Source organism: Poeciliopsis prolifica, unplaced genomic scaffold, assembly GCF_027474105.1.
Source record: "Poeciliopsis prolifica strain line A6 unplaced genomic scaffold, Auburn_PproV2 SCAFFOLD003, whole genome shotgun sequence".
Classification (NCBI taxonomy): Eukaryota; Metazoa; Chordata; class Actinopteri; order Cyprinodontiformes; family Poeciliidae; genus Poeciliopsis; species Poeciliopsis prolifica.
The window spans coordinates 18,348,168-18,370,869 of NW_026562378.1; the positions used below are offsets into that span (position 1 = coordinate 18,348,168).

The 22,702-nt window shown below is 37.5% G+C and overlaps 1 protein-coding gene across 4 annotated transcripts; it reads left to right on the top strand.

The window, feature by feature from the left end:
• Positions 1 to 9,836: 9,836 nt before the first annotated feature.
• On the top strand, positions 9,837 to 22,623 carry igsf8 (immunoglobulin superfamily, member 8). Of its 4 annotated transcripts, none has more exons than XM_055027321.1 (8): positions 9,837 to 9,969; positions 10,077 to 10,240; positions 13,193 to 13,573; positions 15,014 to 15,475; positions 17,727 to 17,905; positions 18,115 to 18,367; positions 19,037 to 19,483; positions 20,518 to 22,623. In XM_055027321.1, exons 2-8 carry the CDS (start codon positions 10,183 to 10,185, stop codon positions 20,643 to 20,645), a joined length of 1,908 nt encoding a protein of 635 aa, XP_054883296.1. In that variant the 5' UTR covers positions 9,837 to 9,969; positions 10,077 to 10,182; the 3' UTR covers positions 20,646 to 22,623. The 4 variants fall into 4 exon arrangements, with proteins under 4 accessions (XP_054883296.1, XP_054883294.1, XP_054883295.1 ...); XM_055027319.1 differs by having other exon boundaries at positions 10,080 to 10,240; XM_055027320.1 differs by having other exon boundaries at positions 9,837 to 9,953.
• Positions 22,624 to 22,702: the final 79 nt, after the last annotated feature.

Consider the following 22,702-nt stretch of genomic DNA (forward strand, 5'->3'; position numbering starts at 1 on the left):
AATTTCCAATCATTTGTTAGCAAAGCAATTGTTAATTAAATGTCAGTATTTCTGGACTCAAGGTTCCAAAAAATCCAGCAAAGTGCTTAAAAAACAAAACTTGCCTAATTGTTTTGATATTTTATTATTGCAGAAAGATCATCTAAACCTGGAAACACTTTACAAAAAACTCTTTACAAACAGTTGATATTTAACTATTTCGTGGAAAGTTCTGATGAATAAAAGAGACCAGGAAAAAAAAGAGATAAATCTTGTTTGAAATCTTCAGATATTTTTTAGAACATTGAAATTTTATAGATATTTCCATGAAACTAAAAAAGTTGCATCAGTAATGGTAAATACCAGCACCCAAATACAGAAGGTACGGAGATGAACATCAATACTTTACTTAAAAATAAGAAAAACCCAAAAACTTACTAGAACTAAAATCCAAAGATGAATCCAAAATGATATAACACAACCTGGTGGCATACAGGATGTTGAAAGGAGGATCTGAACAAGACCTGTTTGACTGCATAAAGTATGATTAAAACATAACAACTGATATGTCTTAAGTCTAGTATACAATACAATACTGCACGACAAGCAATGATTGTTTTCATTTAAGATTTGACAAAGTATCTTGACATAATCTGGAGTTTCTTGCTAACCAACATGGAATGATGCATCCTGATCGGTCCTAACCATAAACTGTGTCATCTTCTTCATCCCTGGCTGTGTTTTTAGGAAAAAAAACTTTGACTCGCATTGCTGCTTGCTGGCTCTGAGTACCAAGTCATTCACTGCAGACCAGTTTGAGTTTTTGGGGGCAAATATATTGAGCAGGAAAATTTATCAATTCAATTAGTCTTAAAATAAGAAGAGCATCACAAAATTTTTAAAACAGTATTTAACAGAATGTTTTACTTAGATGTTCGTCTAACTGTGCCTTTCTTGTTTAAGTGCTAGACTTTATAAGAATAGGTAAACAAGTCTTAGCCAGTTTTAATCTTTCCCAGACATACTCTGTGTATACATTGCTAAATTGCATTGTAAAGCCAAAACATGATGCTAAAAACTCAATTCAGTCATCTGCTTGTGTTTAGCCATTTTTCTTACATAAATACTACACGCTAGTCACTGCCCATGTATCATCACCTTCGCACTCCGCCTCACACCATCTCTGGCCTATCTCCAGTCTTTGTTGTGTGTGGTTGTCTGGATGAGGCAGAGGGTGGTGGTGCAGAAGAGGGGGGCGACCGGCACTCAGACCACTGCATATGTTTTCAATTCCCCCTCACAGACCTCGCCTCTCCTCGTTTGGCCTGCTCTTGCCCTCCCATTTATCTTCTCTTCTTTTCTCTCTATCCTTCTTTCTCTTTATGTCCACCAAATTGTCCATTAGACTTTTTGCTTGTCTGCCTGCCGGGCTGCCTGTCTGTGGCATGGCAGACAATAAAGCTATCGCAAAGGAAGCCAAAAATGCCATTGGGGACCAGTATTAACTTTTCGTACTACATATTGGCCAACTCAGTCTACTTCAGGCAGAATTGAGCACAGTTTATTGACATAATGAAACTACATGAATCTACAGCATGCCTTACTGCATTCATACACCATCGACTCTATAAAGAAAACAACCCAACTGGTAGAAAGATGTCACACAGTTTGCCATGATTAAGAAATACAGTAGTTTATGGGATATGCAATGTGATTTTAGGTCAGGTCATTCCACAGAAACAGGAGCGTGCAATTTCATGGAAACGTTCAAAAGTCCAATGTGTAGGGCGTGCTGTGATGGCGCAGGGGGTTAGCACAACCCACGTATGGAGGCCTTAGTCCTCAATGCGGCTGTCGTGGGTTCGACTCCTGCCCCCGGTGATATCTTCCCCTCTTTCCAGTCAGCCTACTTTCAAAACATACAGGCCACTAGAGCCAACAAAATCCTTGGAGAAAAAAATTACAAAAGGAAGTTCAATGTGTAAATACAGTTGCTATGGTTAATTTGAGACTTAACCATAGCACTGTTCAGGACAAAATACTTTTATTTCATTTTCAACAATTTTCAACACTCTTAAAATTGAAATTCTTGTTTAATGATCCCGGACAGGTGAACTGGTGCCCTGATACATAGATCAATAATTTACCTTCGCTATGTGAACAATTTGATGTTGGTTGTATGTGAACTGTAGTTCTACAACACAGACAGTTGTAATGCTCATTTAAAACTACAGACTTGATTCTTGGTGTTAAAGATTTCTGCAATGAACAACTGATTTGAAAGATAACATTCATTGGAAATCCTCATTCACAAATAAAAGTTATTTATACTTTTTTTTTCACATAAAGCAAGGTTGGTTTGGATAATATTTCCCTTGAATAAATGACAACTTAATTTGGAAACTTCTATTTGTACTTAGTTTGCTTAATTGTTTGAAACATGTAAGTGTGACAAAACAAAATTAAAACAAACCTTTTTACCTTTTTAGTACTATACACATGTGCCAACCATTTTAAATAAATGAGTCTTATATAGTATTTGGTTTTACCCATCAGCAAACCCCATGTTTTGGTTTTCAGTGTTTTCTTATTCATATTTTTGAAAGAGAGGTTTGAAAACAACGAGTCTCCTGTTTTAAGAAAAATGACAGATCAGCTTCACACATCTCCAGTTCAAAACAGCAACCAAAGCAAAGTCGAGACGATGTGGTCAATTGCCTGGCTAAACATTTTAGTTGCTTTCTGTAATACAGAAAGAAAACCTAGAAAACCAAGTGCTCTCTAAGGGAAGGTCATTAAAATCCCTCCAGCAGTAAATTCACTTTTTAAACGAAAAAATAGAGGCAACGATCCTTCCTTGTGTGAACCAGTTTTTCTTTTAAGCAGTGAGCCATGATGGTCATAAAATCGCTGACAGAAATGGTGAAAAAAGTGTAGATTATACATAGTACATGTGTTTGACTTATGCTTGATTTAAAATGATTTATCGCTCGTAGGTGGATGTATTTATGTATGCCATGTATCTATAGGTGAGGGAAATAAACCAAGGAAGCACTTGAGTCATGCTCTGAAACTGTGGTCAACATGAGACATGGTGAAATGATGGAAACGTGGGGAAAGAAACAAACATCGGGAGACAGAAACCGTGACTCAGTTTGCCAATGAAAATAATCCGAGAGCAGGAGAAACAAAATGAATGAACAAAAGGTGAGAATATATGTATAAAGAATGGGAGCCAGTGCCACACACAGTCACAGGATTCAGTCTACAATCATGATGAGGTCCCTGCGATGACAGGAGAGTACTGACTGTACTACGAAGTAATTAGAGACGGTCTGCACCGAGTCACAGTTTAGTCTGCAGTGGCCTTGAAAGAGACAGAGTGGGAGTGAGGGCAAGAGAGGAAGGTGAGAGGGAAATATTATGAAGAATATATTCCATTCTGAAAGAAAAAAATTCTGATTGGGTCACTTCAAATAAAGCAACATCAGTTATCATTACTGTAAGAACTGAACTAATTTCTGCTATAATATTTTAAATTTTAATCATATTTAATAAATGTATATATATTTTTTTAGCTTGTCATAAATTCTCTCAAAATATATTTTTTTGTATCTGAGAAAATTATTTATTTAAACATCACTTACTATTTTTTTTAAAAATTGGACCAATTTCTTTTACATAAAGTTTGCAATTTTCTTTTCAGGTGGTTTGAAAAGAAACCATCATTTAGCAAAATGTACATAGAAGTCCAAAGTAAATAGCAGAGGTGTTTTTTCACATCCAGGTGCATGTGGTTTGTCTTGTGCTTGATTGTGTTTTATAATTCCTGTTTTTGCATTGTTAGGCCAGGAGTCTGAAACTCGTGGCTTAAGAGCCAATACTTGCGTAGTACTCATTGTGGAAAAAACAGACTTTGTTAATGGTAAAACTAGGTAACTTACAGGGAAATCACAGAAAGAGGATGAAACGGAGACCACAGTCACTGTAACAGAAAGAACCAACAAAGGACAATGAAAACCAGTGACCTTATATTCTGAGATGAGAGTGGAAGACATTGAATTCAGGTGAGTTGGTCTGGGGTAAGGAACAGCTTAAAGGAGATCAAACAGGCAGACTGAAGGGGAGATGAATAATTCACTCCAGGGAAGCTTAACTAGACAAAAAGAAACCACAAACCACGGGGGAAAGACCAACACTGATCTAAGAGAAGAGAAAGAGAAAGAAACCAAACAGCACAAAGAACAGAACATGAGTATAAACTAACAAACTCAAGGAACGAACTAACATGACAACATATTTCAAGCAATAATAAACACATAGAAATTAACCAAATTCAGCAAAATCTGTGTGAACAGTGATAAAAATATATGAGTAACACTTTATTTGACGGTTTGTGAATAAGACTATCATTACACTGTCATAAACATGACGTAACTAAACTTTAAAAATTATGTCGCTTTATGTTATTAAAGCTAAGTTTTAATCAGTAAGACATTCATGTCAAATCATAATTTCTTGATTTCTGTCAAGTTGTCATAACAAATACATTTTGACTAATGTCAACTTTGTGTCAAATGTGTCATGATTTACTGAATGACACTTTATGACAACAGTCATAAATATTTATGAAGACTTACTCATGGTCATGACAGGTGTTATATCATGTTTATGACCGTGTCATGACAGCCTTATTCACAATCTGTCAAATAAAGTGTTACTATAATATGCATATGTCATATGCATATTATGTGAGAAGTTGTACTTCTGTTTTCACATCCTTATTTGTAGCAAAAGGAAATGCAATAGATTGCCTAACATATGGGATTGTTTTCTGATTTTCAAGAATCAGGTGACATACAAAATATATTAACTTTTTTGCATAATTTTGGAAGTATCAAGTGGGGCTCCACTAAGTATATAATTTAGTAATAACTGATCTGCTTTGATAAAGATGTTGAAGTTTTAGAAATACAATTGTGAAGAAATGAGGACCATCAGCAGCATGTGTGATTTTTTTTGTTAATTTTAATATTAACATAAATTTAAACTCTCCTAAGATATTAAATTATTACAACTAAACAAAAGGAGCTAAAAAAAAATCAAATAATTTTCGCAAAGAATAAGAAATATATGCAGGCTTATATAATAATTTAGGACTCCCCATAAAATTAGACACAGCTGTACCGCATCAGGTGGATTTGATCATAATGTCTTTATTCAAATTTATTTAATTGTCAAACAATAATTTTAATGAGCTTAGCTACTGAAGAACAAACAGCTGCCAAGAAGCCCAGACATTGCCAGCCAAGTGAGTTGACGCCTCCAATAACCTCCAGATATCTTCACAAGAGTTGCAGCATTTTCCTGCTACTGTTTATGTAAAACTGCATGCCCCAATCAGAAGGAGACTGAACAAGTTTAACTTTTATGGATGACATGCAGGCTTAAAATTGGCCAGATGAAAGTTTGCCAGAGAAACTGATAAAGGCCAGGACTTCGAGAAACCATTTGGATTCTAGAACAAAGGACGACATGATTAATAATGTGAGAGCATTAGTTTAAATTAGTTTTTTTTTTAACTGAAACAGAACTAGAACCTTTCAACATGACAATAAACCAAAATATATCTGTAAATCCATGAAAGCCTGGAAAAAAATTGTTCATCCATCCAGCTCCTTACAAGGTGACTGGCCTCTATCTCCATCAATCCTTGGTAGAGAGGCTGAGTACACCCTGGACATGTCACCAGTCTTTACGGCACAACATAGAGAGACACAAGAGAAACAACCATGCACACACAAATTAGAGAGACCAATTCACATAATGGCCATGTTTTTAGACTGTGGCAGTAGGTAACCAGAAAGAACTCACCCACAAAGAGACTCCATGTCATAAAGACCCTGACCAGAATTTGAACCCAGCTCCTTGTTTCTATACCAACTTCCACCATGCAGCCCTAAAGCCAAGAAATTATCGTGGAATGGCAGAGTCTGAGCCCACACCTTCATTAAATTCCTGCAAAAGGTGACTTGAAGTGGGTTGTAGGAAACCCCTAAGCATCACACCACTGAAAGTGAAGATTGGAACAGACTTTTCTTAAACCAATGTCAGAATATGGCAGATGACTGAAGGAATTTCAGCCGTAGGTCATAACAGTGCAGTAAGAAGGTACATTCTCTGTATGGATAGACATTTTGGTCATTATGTTTTGTTTATTGAGAAAAACAAGACTATTTTCATGGTTAATTGTATTTGAATTATTTTTCAGAAATAGCAAACATTTTTGTAAAAAACATTTATTTTCCCATTTTGTGCAAAAAGAGCAATGGGGAGTCCTAATTTCTTTAAATGGCTGTATGTATATCAAAAATGATGCATTTGATGAGATAGGATAAAATAGATTTCATTATATAATCATTCAGATATTCACAGATAAAACCCTCCAAGGTCAATAAAGAGCTCAGTGCTCTGTTTCTGTTTGCCATACAAATCTGCTGTTTTCAGCAAAGAATTCAAATAAAGGTTATGATCCATTTTACCATCAAATAGCTTGTGAAGCAGCACCAAAATCAATGAGAATAGGATAATTTTCTGTGGTGTTAATGGAACATCATGAAACACATCTGTCTCGTTCACAACCTCATGATCTTCAGTAGTTAAGCAATAATTTCAGTGGTCGCCTCTTAGTCTGTCAGACATTCAGGATCACTGAACTTTGCTGCCTCCAAGTGGACAAAAACTTGAGCAAATAAACTCAAATCTATCCAAACATTTTCTCACACATTGTAGCTTATGAGTGGTTTAATTATTTTAATAAATTTATTTAATTTTGCTTTGCTTAAGAAAGGTCCAGCACGCCATATGTAATTCAGTGCAGATGGATATGTAGCCAAGTACATAGAAATCAGAAAAGAAAAAATCTTTTTCCTCTAAATTGTCATTAATATCTTTGTGGTCAAATGAATGTCAATTATAAATTGAGTAATTACTAAAAGGGATGGGATTATTGGTTGATTGAACAATAAAGGTTTCACAGGTGGAAAAAAAATGGTTTATTTGCAAAAGTAGAGAACATAGCTTCTGAAGATTTAAAAATTTCCTTTTGAGTCATTCACATAAATATTCTATAGCTTAGAGTGCAGATTAGCACTGCTTCCTGAGGTTCATTTTACTTCCCTGGAAGCGAAACACACTACATCATGCTCTAGCTGTCCAACTCGGTTAAAATTGTGATATATTAGAAGCCATAAGACTGAGGAAGTTTTCTCTGCATGAGTGCCATCCCTCAGTGTTGGTGTGCGCTCCTGCTGAAGTCTGCATATCCTGCCTGCCGCCTTGTTAACCCAGAATACCCTAAAGACTTCCTCTGTAGCTGCCGAGACACGCTGTGAAGTCGTCCAGGTTTCCATGTAACTCAAAGTGAGGAGAGGAAAAATGGAAGGAAAGAAGGACGGTAGACACGGTGCCCAGATGTCTCCTGAAAGAGTGAATCTGAATGTGATTACTCGCTAATGAATGTCATACAATACAGTGAGAAATTACAGTGAAAGTTTGTTAGACTGAAACCATCTATATTTTTTATTTACTTCCATTAAAGTAAGAAACACATCATCATCATTTTTGATGAGTGTCAAAATCAAGAAAAAAAAATCACTACTGTGACTTCGCATTACATTAAAAGGGCAAATTGATTTGATTTATGTAAATGAAAAGTTTACTTTGCAACCTGAAACGAAAAGCCTTGCCAGTTTGGCAACAGAATGTCTCCATCTTGTGGCTGATGGAGACATTCAGCTCATGTATTTTTGTTGGCCTGAGGTGATGTTTTTCATCAGCCTTATACAATAATCCAAATAGTTTAGATGGGATGAATTCGGAGAATCAGAGTTTATCAGGAAATAAAGTGAAAGTTTGCTGAAAACTACAGACAGCAAAATATAACTGAGATTTATTACTTTATCTTCTAAACACACAAATCAGAGGGATTGTATAAATCAAATTAGACTTTATTTATCTTTTTTGATGGAGCTGCTTTTCAAATAACAGAAAACTAAACATAGCACTTCATATTTTTACACAATCCTTTCAGGCAGCTGCACTTATTGGTTTATATATTTCAAATGCCTTGTATTTTTCTCGTTACATAATACTTTATTTGCATATTTTGTCAAATAATTAGAGTATTATTACATATTTTAACATATATTGTAAATATGAAAACTCAAGTTTGAGTTTCAAGCATTCATCTGGGGTTAAATACTTTATTTTTTACATTTCAAACAAGTTATAGGGCTTCATTTTACCTGGAAACTTTTTAGTAGTATGTAGTTTAAATGCTGTTTCATTATACTCATTGTGATTTAAAATGCTCATTTGTAATTGTTGCTTCTTTAGATTATCTTTTTCAAAGTTGTCATTTTCCGCACATTTACTTTCTGAGATTTACTGACGCAATCTGAAGCAATAAAATGGTTTGTTTTTAGACGTGGTCTTTGATTGTTTTATCAGATGCTTCAGTAGTAAAATTAAGTTTTAATAAGAAATCATTCATGTGTTTCATACGAGTAATACATCAAATATATACAAAATGTCAAAAGCTTCTCATTGAGGTTAGGATCCGAAGAATTTCCTGGCTACAGACCCAGAATGCTAATGTTATGGCATGATATTCTGTTGTGCAGAAAAAAACATAGCTGGTCGATATAATACCCCTGGATCATAGGGGAAAGTTGTTCCTTTAGGGATTTATAATACATTTATTTGCGTTAATATTTTGAGAGAAATTTTAATTGAAGCTCATGAAAGGGGTAAGGTTTTTTCCTGCTCAAACTCCTTTTTCCAGTAAAGCAAAGTCTGAAATGTGTCTTGTTTGAGAAAATTACTTTTCCTCAGTCGTTTGTTCTGACACTTCCAGCAGTTTTCAGCCTGTCTCTGAAGATTGTTTTGAAGAGACATTGGTTCTTTTCAGTCCTTTTTAACACCAATGACCAGACCAGCACTGAAAAATCTCAGACTCAGTTGTGTTCTGCTAGTCCCAAGCAAACTCTGTACTGGACATCCATGCCCTTAGTTAGAGCCTCTTTAGAGGATGGCTTTGCTGCCGAACTTCTTGATGAAATGGTTGACTTGGGTGCAGCCTTACCAACAGCATCCTCATCCTTTTTCGTAAAGCCAGATGATGCTAAGAGATGATATTAATGTATGTACTTAGAGGAAGCCTTAGCTGACAAAAAGATTTTAAGCACAATTCCCAAACAAAGTGATTATTCTGCTTTTTTGGTTTCATTCTTGATTTCTGCTGCTCAACTCATTGAAAGGATTAAAGAACAGTGCAAAATATGTTTATTTAGTTAAAGATTTTATTTTTTTACTTTTACATTACAGACATTTTCAGATTATCACTCTTCATGCAACAAAAGCAAATTAAAAATCTCCACCAAGACACAAATGAAGCGGTAAACTTAAAGTTAGTTTGAAAACTAACTTTAGTCAGTTTGAAAACTTTTGGCATTTAAAGCACCACTTATAATATTGTGACAATCGTTTTTCACACATCGTTTACAGACATAAATTATAAATTGATTTACACGCTAAAAGGCTTTTTATAGCCTTTATCAAACGAATACCTGACTTCATAATCAACAGATTTGTTATGCTTTCCTTTGTCGCCCTCTCGTGGTTGTCCGTGTCTTTACAGCTTCTCTTTGTTGGCTTCCTCCCCCTCCCCCGCCCCCCTCTCCATTATCTAAACTGTGATTGGTTCAAAACGCCATCGTCCAACCGTGGTTCATTTTCTAATACATTCAAGCTCCACCTTCTTGTGACCAACCACTCCTTCTCCCCTTCAAACACACGTCCAAGCTGCAGCCCAGCCCCCTGCCCTGTGGTAAGAATGGACGGCGACGCGGTATGATCTGAAAACATAATATGGAGGAGTCGACATGTTGATGGAGGTGGTGCATGGAAAATGGGTGAATAAATTTACAGGTTTGCATGTGCACTCCTGCACTTTCATTCATTCGGCGCCTTCTTTTTCCATTTGGCGCAAATTGTGGAGATTATTCCTAATTATTATTATTTGTTAATGGAACCAGCAGCAGGGTTGGTGTGAACTATGATCGGCGGTAAACGGGCAGAGGAACGAGGAGAGAGAGATCTGGATCAACGTAATCCATCTGGACTTCAGGAGGGGGGAAGAAGATGAGGACCATGATGGCTCCGAAGATGAAAACAGCATTATTCGTAATTGTGCACTGGGGTGAGTCCATGCTCGTCTGTGTTCTGTCTCCCGACCGCCTCGCCATCTGTCACAGAAGGAGACGGCTTACTAAATAAATCCATTTTATTCTGATGTAATATACAGCAGATTGGGTTGTTCTAATGTTCCAGTCTTATACGAATTATCAACTCACCGGTGAAAATCAGAATCAAACCCATTAAGCACGCAGTCATGTTTATTACCCGTAAAGCAGGCTCCATGCTGACTGGATGCTCCACTTCACCACAGGTGTTTCTTTTCCCACCCTTCATTTCATAAAGCCCTGAATGTTGGTATTTTATGAGCAATGTTTGTCAGATTGATCATATGTATTACTGGGAAGCTTTTTGTTTTGCCTTGGTGGTTTAAGCTCCAATTAGTTTGATGTGATTGCATTGTGTGGTTAATGGACCACAATGAAGCAAGACATTTTCAGGGATTGATGGTAATGTGGAAAATAATTTAACAGATACATTTTTCAAAGGAAAAAGCAGGTGAAGAATATCAAATAAATTCAATAATGCAGCAGCTTTGATGTTGAGGTGTGGCACCAGTGTACAAAGTTGTCAGAAGAATAGCTGACACTTTAATGATCTTGCCTCACTATCTTCTGCAGGGCAACAGCACACTCTGTGTTGTAGAGCTGGTTTTATGTCTTAATTATGCAGTATCCTCGACTTGCTCACCCAAAGCTCTTCGGTTCATCTCATGTGTTCAGTACAATGTCCAGAGATTGAACATTATAATGTTTAAATTAAAGAAAAAAGGACCTGTGAAGCATGTATGACGAAGTAGATATTTTTGTTTGCTTGTACAGATTCATTCGATAAATTATAATATTATATGAAAAGTCCATTTATTTCAGGAACTTTCTCTCTAAGTGAAACACATTATATAGATTGATTACACACAGATGGATGTTTGAAAGCCTTCATTTATGTTAAGTATAAATTTCTCCACTTACAGTTAATGAAAATATGACATTTTATTCTAAAAACAGAAATGTGGGCTGAATGAAAAGCTGTAACTATCCCCCAAGTAACATCAACCTGTCCGTTCATCTCCACAATTGGCTGTAACTTTGGTGAAATATATCAGAATTGGTCAGGGGCATGGTTATGCTTTCACAGGGGGTTTAGTTACATATTAAGTTACTGTCATGATGATGACACAGGCTGTGTCCTCTTGGACCTATTCACTTACAGGGTGACACAGTTAAAGGTTGTTACGTTCAAATGATACTTTTAATCTGACAAATGAGACATATATTTTTTAATTTATTGAATACGGCTGTATTTAAGCGGGATAACTGGATGATTTGGACATGAGTATGTGTAGGATTCCCTCACCTTTCAGCTCCATAATAACAGGACAGGCTTCCTCTGAAGCCTTTAGATCAATAGGTGCAACAACCATCTCCGTGTTTGTTTTGGTTCAGAAAATGCCCCCCAGGCCCTGATGCATGGGGTCTAATCCATACAGCATTGAGTATTGTGACGAGCTGTGGTGTCCCCCAGCTCTATCAGGCTGAGTCCAATGTTAATTAGGACTTGATCCGCTTAAGCCTCCCTCTAGTCGCCCATGTCATTATCTGTGTGGGTTTGTATGTGTGTCTGTCATCAGACGAGGGCTTTTATTTTGGTAAAGGGTCCAGTTCCAGAACTGTATACACCCCCACATAAACAGTGGACGGAAACAACCGCCTCACCTGTTTTTCTTGTTGTTACGGTAGTTAAGAGTCTTATGGAGGGTTAGTCAGAGGTGAGTGGCGGATATATCTGCAGTCTCTTACGACAGAATCTTGTTTGCGGTAGCTTTGAAAAGACACAGGAGCAGTTCAGCTGCCTTTTGTCTTGCTTTCTGGGCAAATCGATAACTGCACTGACACTAATTTAATAACATAACCTGTGGGTGCTGTTGGGTATGTTTGCTTTGCCGTAGTTTAGTGTTTTTATGCTCCTTTGTACAAGAGATGTGGCCAAATAAAGGGATTCAGATTTTTTATGAACTTTAAATTTTGGGTGAAATTGTGTCATTTTTAGAGTTCTTCTTGGAATTTCTTTCAGTATCAAAGAATTATTAAATTATTTTTATTTCAGGGGTTGATCACATGAACATTTAATCTCAAGATGAGCTGACTGTTTAGCTTGTTTTATTTGACACACAGCATAAATGATAAAGATGTCTACATTGGGAACGTTACCACTCATTTCAGTCATTACTAAAGATGCTATTCTGGGTTTTTTTTCATGGATTATGATATATTTTCAAATAGTTATCTCACGAATTGGTACTATTAGGTAATTTTTTGTTGACTTTCTGTTTTGTTTTGCTTTCAAGCATCTATAATTTCTTGTAATGTTCACATTTTGCCTTAATTTATTTAGCATTTTGATCCTTTAAAGTTTCCTTTTTCCAATTGAAGCCGTATGCTTCCAATGGTCTCTGAGTTTCACATGCTGAGAGTTGAAACATTTAGAAGGATTTATTTTTAATCTAAACTTTCTTAAATAAGGGTATTTTTATTTGTAAAACCAGACAGAGAGGCTCAGTAGAAAACAATGGACCTGGCTGCTCTGAGGAACTCATGCTGAATATTTCTGCTTAGAACCAAAGACATGTTTACTAAACATATATAATCCTGGTTGATGAATAACTTGTGATATTTCAGGTGATATTTCATAACTTTTAATATCTTCCTGATTCGATTTAGTTCCTCTGTTTATATAAATATTTACTCAGTTTCTATCAGCTTGAAATTGGGCCCTCTGACTTCCCTTAGTCATATTAACAGGAATCTCACTGAGAGCTCTAACCTTCAAGGCTCCTATTCACACCATTTTAATTTATTATTTGCATAATCACTCATCTATTCCAGACGTTATTCATTTGATGCAAGTATGACTTACCAAAGTTTACATAAAACTTTCTTTCCTTCTCTATTTATCACAGTGTTCCAGTATGCTATGTGTCGGGACGTGACTCTTCCCAACGGTCCACTTTTCCGTGTCGCCGGATTCCGTCTCTCCTTGCCATGTCAAGTGTCCGGATATGAAGGTTCACGTACCCAAGAATTTGAGTGGTTTCTTTATAGGAATGATGCTGGAGGAAAACAGATAGGAGTGGTGTCCACCAGGGACAAAGGTTTCCCATACGCCCCATTCCAGGCCAGAGTGAGGAATGGGGAGGTGAGGATTGAGAGGGATTCGGGGGATAAGGTCCGATTGGTGATCCAGAGGCTTCGAGCTGAAGACGAGGGGAAATATGAATGTTATACACCCAGCACGGACAGCACCTACCAGGGAAATTACAGCGCGTTGGTTCCTGTCAAAGGTAAGACAAACTTCTCTGAATGCATTTTCAAAATTGGTTCCCTTTTATAATCGAGGTAGAAGATTTGATGTTAAAATGGGTTTACAAACAACAGTTTGATTGAAAATGTAAACATTAATTTGCTGAAGTTGCAGAACCAAGAGAACCTTGAACAAGTATTTTCTATGCTACACTGGAAATACTGGAATGTTACTGATGATCTGGAAACAAAATGGCTATGGAGTCACAATCTAAGAATTGTAATATTAAAAGTTGAATTACACTAAAATGAACAATTAAAAGGATGTTTCCACTGAATAAATAGTGTTATACCCATTACCCAGCTAATAAACTTCACTACTGGAAGTAGTGAAGTTTATTCTCTGATCATTCTCTGATTTATAAAGGTTCAGAAGATACACCTCAGCAACAATGCACAGACAGCGAACTGGCAGCTCAGAGGCTAAGAAACCAAAACTATAAACAAATAGAGAAAAAAAAATCTAATTCTAGTTTCTTTTTCAAAAATGGTGGAACAAAAATAAAAAATCAAGAATTAAAGACAACAAATCTTTATACTTATTCAGATTTTGCACAGAATATTACTTCATTTACATATTAAAAACAGTTTGTCTCATTAAGATTATGTCTTTTTTAAACAAAAAAACAATGATGTAGACAAATTACATGTTCATCAGACATGCAGCATAAAATTTATGGGATAAATTGGAACTTAGATCAAAATAAGTAGAAAACACAAAGTTACCCTTTTCTAGTAGACTAATTAGCATAGCTGCTTGTTTGTTTGGCTACAATAATAATAAACCTTTTTGATAAATATTTACGCATTTATAAATATTAACACTGCTGACTCCTTTCTTACAACTAATACCCGATAGTTTGGAAAGAAATAGTTAAACTTTAACTTAATTAAACATAGCTAAGTTTTAGTTAACAAAAAATGCTTTATGGTGGGACCAGTCTGCATATTTTTTGACTTGCATAATAAGCAGGGCAAATATTGAAGTATTTTTTATGAATTAATGTAATTTGAATATAAAGAGATGAGGTGGTAACAAGTCATGTAATACCAAGAGGGGTTAAAAATAATATATGAATGAATGCTAATGTTTTGTAGCAAGATCATGTCTTTCATGTATATTTTGAGGAAAGGGATTGTTGATTCATATTTGATTTTTGATTATCAAGTTTGAAGTAAGCAAAAGTGCACTACTATTAAACCAATATATTTGGTTATTTTATAAAGAAAATCTGCCAAAGAATTTTTTTTGTTTTTTCAAATAAGACAGGTTTGATCTTGTTGTAACTAGACTAGTTCTAGAGTAGCTATGATGTATACCAGAGGAAAAAAGCCATCTTCCACATTCACTAGTGGACAGCAATCTGTCTTACCAGTCTTTTTATTTGGTGCTTTTTTTCTCCTGTTTTGTTTCCCCACAGTGATCCCAGACTCACTCCAAATCAGCTACATTCGCTCTCTAACCAGCCAGCCTGTTCCTGAAGGATCTGAATTAACTCTGACGTGCTCATCCAGCATCCAGTCGGAGCAACTCACCCATCTGTCCATCGTGTTTGGGAAGCGGGGTGGTAGCGAGCGTTCGGACAGCGGCGCTGGCAGTGAGGTCAGCACGATTAGAGAGATCATCTCCATCGACAAGCTTCTAGGGGTTGTTCCAGGACGGTTCTACAAGAAACGCTACGATGATGGAGAGATCACACTAGAGAAGAGGAACGGAGAGGGTGGACAGGGGTTGTACGTGATGAAGATGAAGGCGGTGCAGCCCGATGACGCTGGGTCGTATTTCTGTGAAGCCTCACAGTGGATTAGGGACCCTGATCGAACGTGGCAGAGGATTGCTCAAAGGACCCTGGATATTGGCAACTTGACCATTCAGCAACTGGGTAATTAAGGAAGTGAAAACAGATTTTGTGTGGGCTTCAGGTGCCAAAAAGCACAATCGGCACAAAACACAACTGCTAATGTGTTTTACTACTCAAAGCCTACCTCAGAGGAATTAGCAGAAGACTTGAAATGCTCAATGAGCAAAACATTAACATAAGCAAGGCCTCAAATGAAAAACAACATAGTTCTCCTTTTTCACAAACTGTCCTAGCAATATTCAGCCAGACTGTGGAAAAGTTTGTAAATAGGCAAGGCTTGGTTTATGCTCTGTGTGTCACTGAGTACCATGGGCTCTTTCTAGAGTCTAGGCGCGCCAAGTTTGTGTTGCAGAGGCCTTAACTGAGTGCGTGGCTGGCGAGTTCAATAATAGGATAAACATTTGTGTTCATTTTACTGCCAGCATCTTAACCACTTGGACATGGAAAAGGTAGATGGAAGAAGTTGATGGGGCAAATTCTTTTCACAAAATCCCAACTTCAGCTGGGAACTGTTTTCAATTTAAAAAACTTAATATATCGTAAATCATTAACTATGCTAATAAAAAAGTACACAAATTCTTGCCTTAATACTAAAAATGACATTTGGCTTAAACAGTTGTGAATTAATTTCTGGCAGATCTGTTCCTTTGGTGCCTCAGCAGTCAGATTTTCTGACTGACAGTCTAAATACGCTGGCCTCTTTTTGCTTATCCAGCTGGATTTAATAAGTCAATAGCCCACTGCCTGTATGACTGGATAGATGCCTCTGGCCTTGCAGCAGATCTGAAGGATTATATAATCTTTTTTTCCCACCTTGGCCTCCTTCAGCCTGCAGAGAGGATAACTTTCTTTCTGTCAGACCAGCATGTCCATTATTTCTTTTAGATAAGCACCACTGTGTTGGGTAATCCATCTTCAAACATATTTTTCTATCCTGCAGTAACCTGTTACATAAAGTAAAAGGTAAATATCTGCTGTCAGTACAGTTTCTCAGTTCAATAATTTGGTGTAAAGGTATACTTGTTAATGATGCATCTCATTTCAAATAATTAAACTTGATTGTGTTGCAGAAAGAGATAATTGTTGCATTATGCAAATATTTGAAAACGTTTTCTATGATAAGATTGAGGTCAAACTTTAAGCTCATCAGTGCATCCATTGTTTTCCTTTCTAAAGACACTGAGAGGCTTTATGTCATTGTATATTGTCTGTCTTGTTGTTCAGCTCTTACAATGGTCTCTTTTTATCAGCTTAAATAAGGTATTTTCTTTTTTTTTCTAAAGGAATATTGTGTGATTGTTAAACAAGTCTTGCACACACAGCAGGTTAGTCTTAATGTGTTTTTACACCAGTTAAGTTTATTTACATACAAACCGAGGGAGGAAAGATGGAGGATCCCTGAATACAAAACGACTACCACACAAGTTAAGCTGATTATAATCTTTTACAAAAGTCATCATGTAACTTCCTACATTTTGTGACGTCACCATCACAAACCTGAATATATTCTATTGAAAGACCAACACAAAGGAGTAAATACTCGTGAAATGAAAAGACAAAGTTAACGTGTTTACTGAAACAGATCTGAAAAGTGTGAAGTGCATTTGCCTTCAGCCCCCCTGAATCAATACTATGTAGTAACAGGTTTTGCTGTGTTTGTTCTGTATCTACCAGCTTTGGAAAGCAATGAAATGAGACCTTTTTTGGATTTCTTTGAACAATGTAAAAGACAAAATGAATAGGCATATTTGCAGATTCTCCCACCTGAGCTGTGTATATCTGCAGCTCTACCAGAGTTAGCCTGCTGTCTTCCTCACTGGTTCTTTTTGCACAGCCATTTTCAGCTGATTGGTTGAGCACGAGCCTTCGAGATGCTGAAAACCCAGGATTTTGTGTTAATTAGTTTCCATTAATCTTCATGATGCTACTTGTTTATAAATTTGCTCTAATAAATCTCCGAGGCCTGCACAGAAAAGCTGAATTTATACAGAGATTAATTTACAGTGTGGGCTTTCTCTATTAACAAGATGGCTCCTGAAGGCATTTAGTTTCACTGGCATTTTCTTAAGAAGTACTTGAGCAAAGAGGGCTGAATACCAATGCAGGGCACACTGTTGAGTATTTTACAGTGTGCTCAAGCAATCTGCTTCTAGGAAACTGGTCTATCTCGCTTCCTGTAGAGATTTATTTAATCACAGTCTAAGTGCCTGTTTGTGCCTTGGCACTCAGTAGAGTTTCGTTTTCATCAAATCTGTCTCTTGTTTCTCTCAAGCGGAGTCTCTGGGTGTAGCGTCTTCACCCCGGGGGGACGTGACTCTCCAGGTTGGGTCCCCTCTCATTCTGACCTGTGAGGTGCTGGGGTTGGCATCTGAGGTGAACTCGGGTCTGCTGGTGCAGTGGATGAAGAGAGGATCAGTCAGCAGTGATGCTGTTGGAGCTGGAGGAGTAGAGGTACTGCCATTTTCATTTTGCTCACTAATATAGAAATATGTTTTTTAATTGTGGTTCATTGTATTTTCTATTATATTGTAGAACTCAATACATATACATGTTTACTATTATAATGTAAAATCCTGGAATAAATCAAAATATTCTCATCAATAAGCTGAAATTACATTGCATTTCTTACTGACTGGTGGCTGGCTGTGCTTCCTGTTAAGGTTGAAGTGGCTCGGATGAGCCCAGACGGTACTGTAAGCTGGGGAGACGACCTCAGCAGAGCCAGCGGCGGCTCTCTGGAGAAAGTGTCCGAGGGGAGGTACTCTTTAAAGCTCTTCTCAGCCCGACCTGCCGACTCAGGCGTGTATCGCTGTGTGGTGAGTGTGTATGCTGGCAGGAAAAACCCCAGCCCATCTACTCCTGCAACGCTCACCCAGAGGTCAGAGGGTGTCACTGTCAACCTGAAGACCAAAGGTAAGCCTAAGATAAAATAAAATTCCCCATTTCTTTAATATTACCTGCCTGAACATGGTTTTATTTTGAAAGAATTGTTTGCCACATTATTTGTTGAAAGCCACAGTGTCTAAAAACAAACATCAAGGAGCATTTTACATCGTAGTGTAATAATGTTTAGCCAGTTGGACTGAATCTAATGGGCAAAGATGCTCATAATGGACAATAACTACATTGCCCAAAATGTTAATGTCTTTTTCACAGTTGAGCTAAAGGAAGAAAGAAGAACACGGGCAACTGAAATGATAATCTCAAATTGAACCAAGATTATCACCATCATGTTATGGAGCAGTCCTAGTCATGCTTTCAGAAACTCTAACAAAAAGTGTTGATGCTCCCAAATGATCATTCTCTGATTTATAAAAATAACTTGTAGATATTGATTTTGTTCATTTAAAGCTTCTGAATTAAACAAATCGGTAATATTAGGACATTGTCAATAAAAAACCTGTTTTTAGTCTTTCTGCTGACAGCAGTCATTAATTATTTATATTAGAAGCAGAAAAGAGGTAGTGTGTGAGAGAGCAGCCAATATACAAAAGAAGTTTTCTGTTTATTGACCCAATTCTTATTTTTGAGTCATAATATTTTAGAATTTTTCATTTCTCAATGTTGTCCTTTTTTCCTCAGATGTTTTGGTCTCAGCTGTGGCTCGGCTCCCGCGTGGCCCCCTGCTGAAACGAGGAAGCACCATCACCATAATCTGCAACGCCACTGTGACAACCACAGGTCCGGTGCAGGTTCAAGTTCAGTGGCTGCAGCGGCCGATTCCTGAACCAGTCATCACAAGGAACTCAGATGGCGCTCCCTTGGACGCTGAACTTGTAGCACAACCCAGGCTCATTGCTACTCTGATGTACAGTGGTGTAGCAAACATCTACGTCAACGACAGTGAGATCAGCATCGACCGGCTTTCTGCCGTCAGCTACAGGCTGAGAATTCACATGGCAACAGTGGAGAACCAGGGAATATATGGATGTCGTGCAGAAGTGTGGGGTCAGGATCCTCATGGAGGCTGGTACGACACGGGGGCCAAAGCAGAGTCAAATGAAGTGACTGTTTATCTGTATGCCAGAGGTAAGAGCCTTGTTGTGTTAAGAACATTTTCTTAGTTATTTGCTAATATTTGGTCACTGTGAACTTCTGAATAGTGGCACAAAGATTCTTGGGGGTTAGCACAGTAATTAGATTTATTTTAAATGTTTAGAAGAATCAACCAGTGATTCTAATTTGGAGCAAAGCCAGCTACATTTAATGCAATGACCTGCCACATTAGCTGAACATTCTGTGTCAATTTATTCTGCCCTGGTACTTTTCTTCACCTTTCATATCAAGTTGCTGAGTCCTCTGTCTTTACCTACGAGAAATATAGATAAATACTGTTATTTGCTCTGTGCACTATGGAAGAAATGTCCAGCCACCAGCTTATGATCTCACTCTCAAACACCCTTCAGATCAATGACCCAGAGTGCATCAGCATTTCCACCTCCAAGTGGCTTAAAATAGAAAAATGAAAGTTCTTTAGTGTCCTAATCAGGTTGTGGACCTAAATCTGACTGTGATGCTGTGGACTGAGACTAAACTGGCCACTCATGCTTGAAAATCCTGCAGCATGGCCACATAAAAACAATTTGTCAAAGAAGTGTGGACAAAATTTCTCCATACAGTTGTAAAGGACTAAAAGTAATCTTTTTGAAAAATATGATGTCAGTTGTTGCTGCTAAGGAAGGCAAAACCAGGGTTTAGGCTTAGGAGGCGTTTACCTTCTCATGTAGAGCCAGTTTGATTTAGATAGACATTTAATTATTTTAGTAAATGGAATTACAAATCACATTTGCACCTGGTTATCTGTGTGTTATACAAAAATTAGTTTGGGGATCTTAAACATTTAAGTGGGTTGAAAAAGCAAAAACAGAATATGTGTTTGGACAAAACTCCAGAAGGAAGTGCCTTAAAGAGCAGTGCCACAGACCTTCAAAAAGCTCATATTCTTTGAAACTTTGAAACATTCACATTACCAAACTATAAATATATCCAATGAAAAACAAATCTAAAGCATTTTGATGTCTTACATAAGAACTTTCTCTCCATTTTTTGCTTTGCTTCTCCAGCTGCTGACCTCCTTCTCATCCCTCTGGTGATCGGAGTCTCATCGGCCTTGTTTGTCGGCATCTTCATCATCGCAACCGTAACCTGCTGCTTTATGAAGCGGCTGGCAAGACAGAGAGCTCCAAAATAGGTGTCCGTGCTGCCGCCAGCTTTTTGGCTTTTTCTATCTGAAGAGGTACTGCAGAGATTACTGTGGCAGGAAAATGTCACCCCACTCCAAAATGACCTCAAGACTAAATTAAGGAGTTTGACATATTTTAATATGGATTTTCTGTGTTTGGACACGAGTTTCACAATTACTGCCAAAATGTTGTTGTTTTTTTTTTGTTGTTTTTTTTTTTTTACTCAATGTCATGTCTTGCACCCATAAGGTTTGAATCATTGATTTATCTGCTACACTTTTTAAGTGGAGTTTATATCTGTTTTTATGCCATGCTAAACCACATTTTCATAATTTTTTTTAAGTTGTGATTAAACTAAATAAGTAAAGATTATTGAAGAGGTTTGAAGCTGAAATCTGTACAGGTTTCACTGAAGTTAACTTCTCTGTAAAAATGATCAAGAATCACAAAGCAATGCCACTCAACTCATCAGATTATTTTTATATGATGCTGGACATGTAGGTCTTCATATGTTTGCTATTGGTGCAGAGTTCATGTGGATAATTATAATTATTTTTTCCGCTTGCTCCTTGTTTTAAACTGTGTTTTTGTTTTGAATGCAAACCCTCACAATGTGTAAATGTATGTGCATGGCTTGAGGCCCTCACTGACAGTCACATGAATGCTGAGCCTCCACTTTCTTAAAATGAGCAGGGACAGTCTGCCGTCCAGAGCCCAGAGCAGCTCTGCAAGTAAACAAAGCGTCAGTCTGTCTGTGAGTTAACAAGGAGGCATATGGCTGGGAACTTTCTCATGTCAAGCACCAGTTGATGCTTCATTCTGTTGAGAACTTTCAAAGCAGGTTTATGTTTTATGCATTTTACTAAGATTAAAGGAGGTACCATCTGCATTGAGTGGAAATCTCTTCAAACTTTGTTGAATCTGCCTGTGAAATGTACTTAATGTAGGATGGTGCTGCAGCACCATGTTTCTATGTAAAGTACCTGTGATTAGCATGCTGCCTCAGTCTGCTCCTTTAAAGCACTTGGACAAAAACGAGTCTGGGACCAAAGCCCATTGGTATCGTTTACGCTATAATCTTCCAGCCAAAAAGCAAATTCTTTGCTTTTTTTTCTTGTTTGTAGGGTCAATGCTTCTGAGTTGCAGAATAACAATTGTGTTTTGTTTTTAAATTATGTGTTTGTTGTTTAACGGAAGCTGCAGTTTTCCAGCCATGTGATCTGATAGTTTGGTTAAGTATCTCTATCATTCTTGTCCTCATGTGGTCCAGAGCTCTTTAGAAAGCTTTTTATGACTATGGCTCCCACTGCTAGCCCACAAAAATGTGTTGGACAGATTCAGTGCGTCTGTACACTTAATCTATCCTCCTCTTCCTGTTGAAAGTTACTCCTGAAGAAAGTGTGGTCTCTTTCTCTCTGCAGGAGACTGTCTGCCTGGTTGTGCTTCCAAAAACCCTGATCATTAATGTTCAAAGACAGTTTGGAGTAACGTCACAGCGATGCTTGCTTCCTGAGCCACTTTGTGCCAGACCCAAAGCTGATCTGTTCCCCAACATGCACGCCCTCAATGTCCTTGCACACCAACGCGGAAACCCGCGAGCGCAGCAGCAGAGGCATGACAGGGCTGTCTGGATGTGTTTTCAGATGGCAGTAAGCGAGTATCTGCGTATTCATCTCTAATCCCCGTATATGGCTGCAGCGAATCCCGCCGCCCTTCCCCCATGCTGCGTGTGGCTCACATTCGATTTGTTTCCAGTCTCTGATCTTTGTGAATAGTTTTTGCACAGTGTCAAAAAATATAAACACTACTGCATAAAATGTGCATTTGTGTAAAATGTTCTCAACAAATGTTTTTGTTAAGAGTTGTTTACTGATGGCATGCTCTACTATTCCTGAATGCATTGTACTGCCATTCACTTCTGTTTCTTATGGTGCTTTGGCAAACCTGCCAGCTGATCAAACACCAATAAAACAATCTGGATTTTCATCGCTGTTTGTCGTTTCAATTTTCAGCCACTTTGTTTTCAGAAAGCTTGAAAATGTTCATATCAGATGAAACTGAAGAC

What these genes read in the sequence shown, in the direction of transcription:
- igsf8 (XM_055027321.1), top strand. Translation starts at nt 10,183, where the DNA reads ATGAGGACCATGATGGCTCCGAAGATGAAAACAGCATTATTCGTAATT. An exon ending in TGTCAACCTGAAGACCAAAG is followed by an intron (nt 18,368 to 19,036) that starts GTAAGCCTAAGA and finishes TTTTTTCCTCAG; the next exon opens with ATGTTTTGGTCTCAGCTGTG. An exon ending in TGTTTATCTGTATGCCAGAG is followed by an intron (nt 19,484 to 20,517) that starts GTAAGAGCCTTG and finishes TTGCTTCTCCAG; the next exon opens with CTGCTGACCTCCTTCTCATC.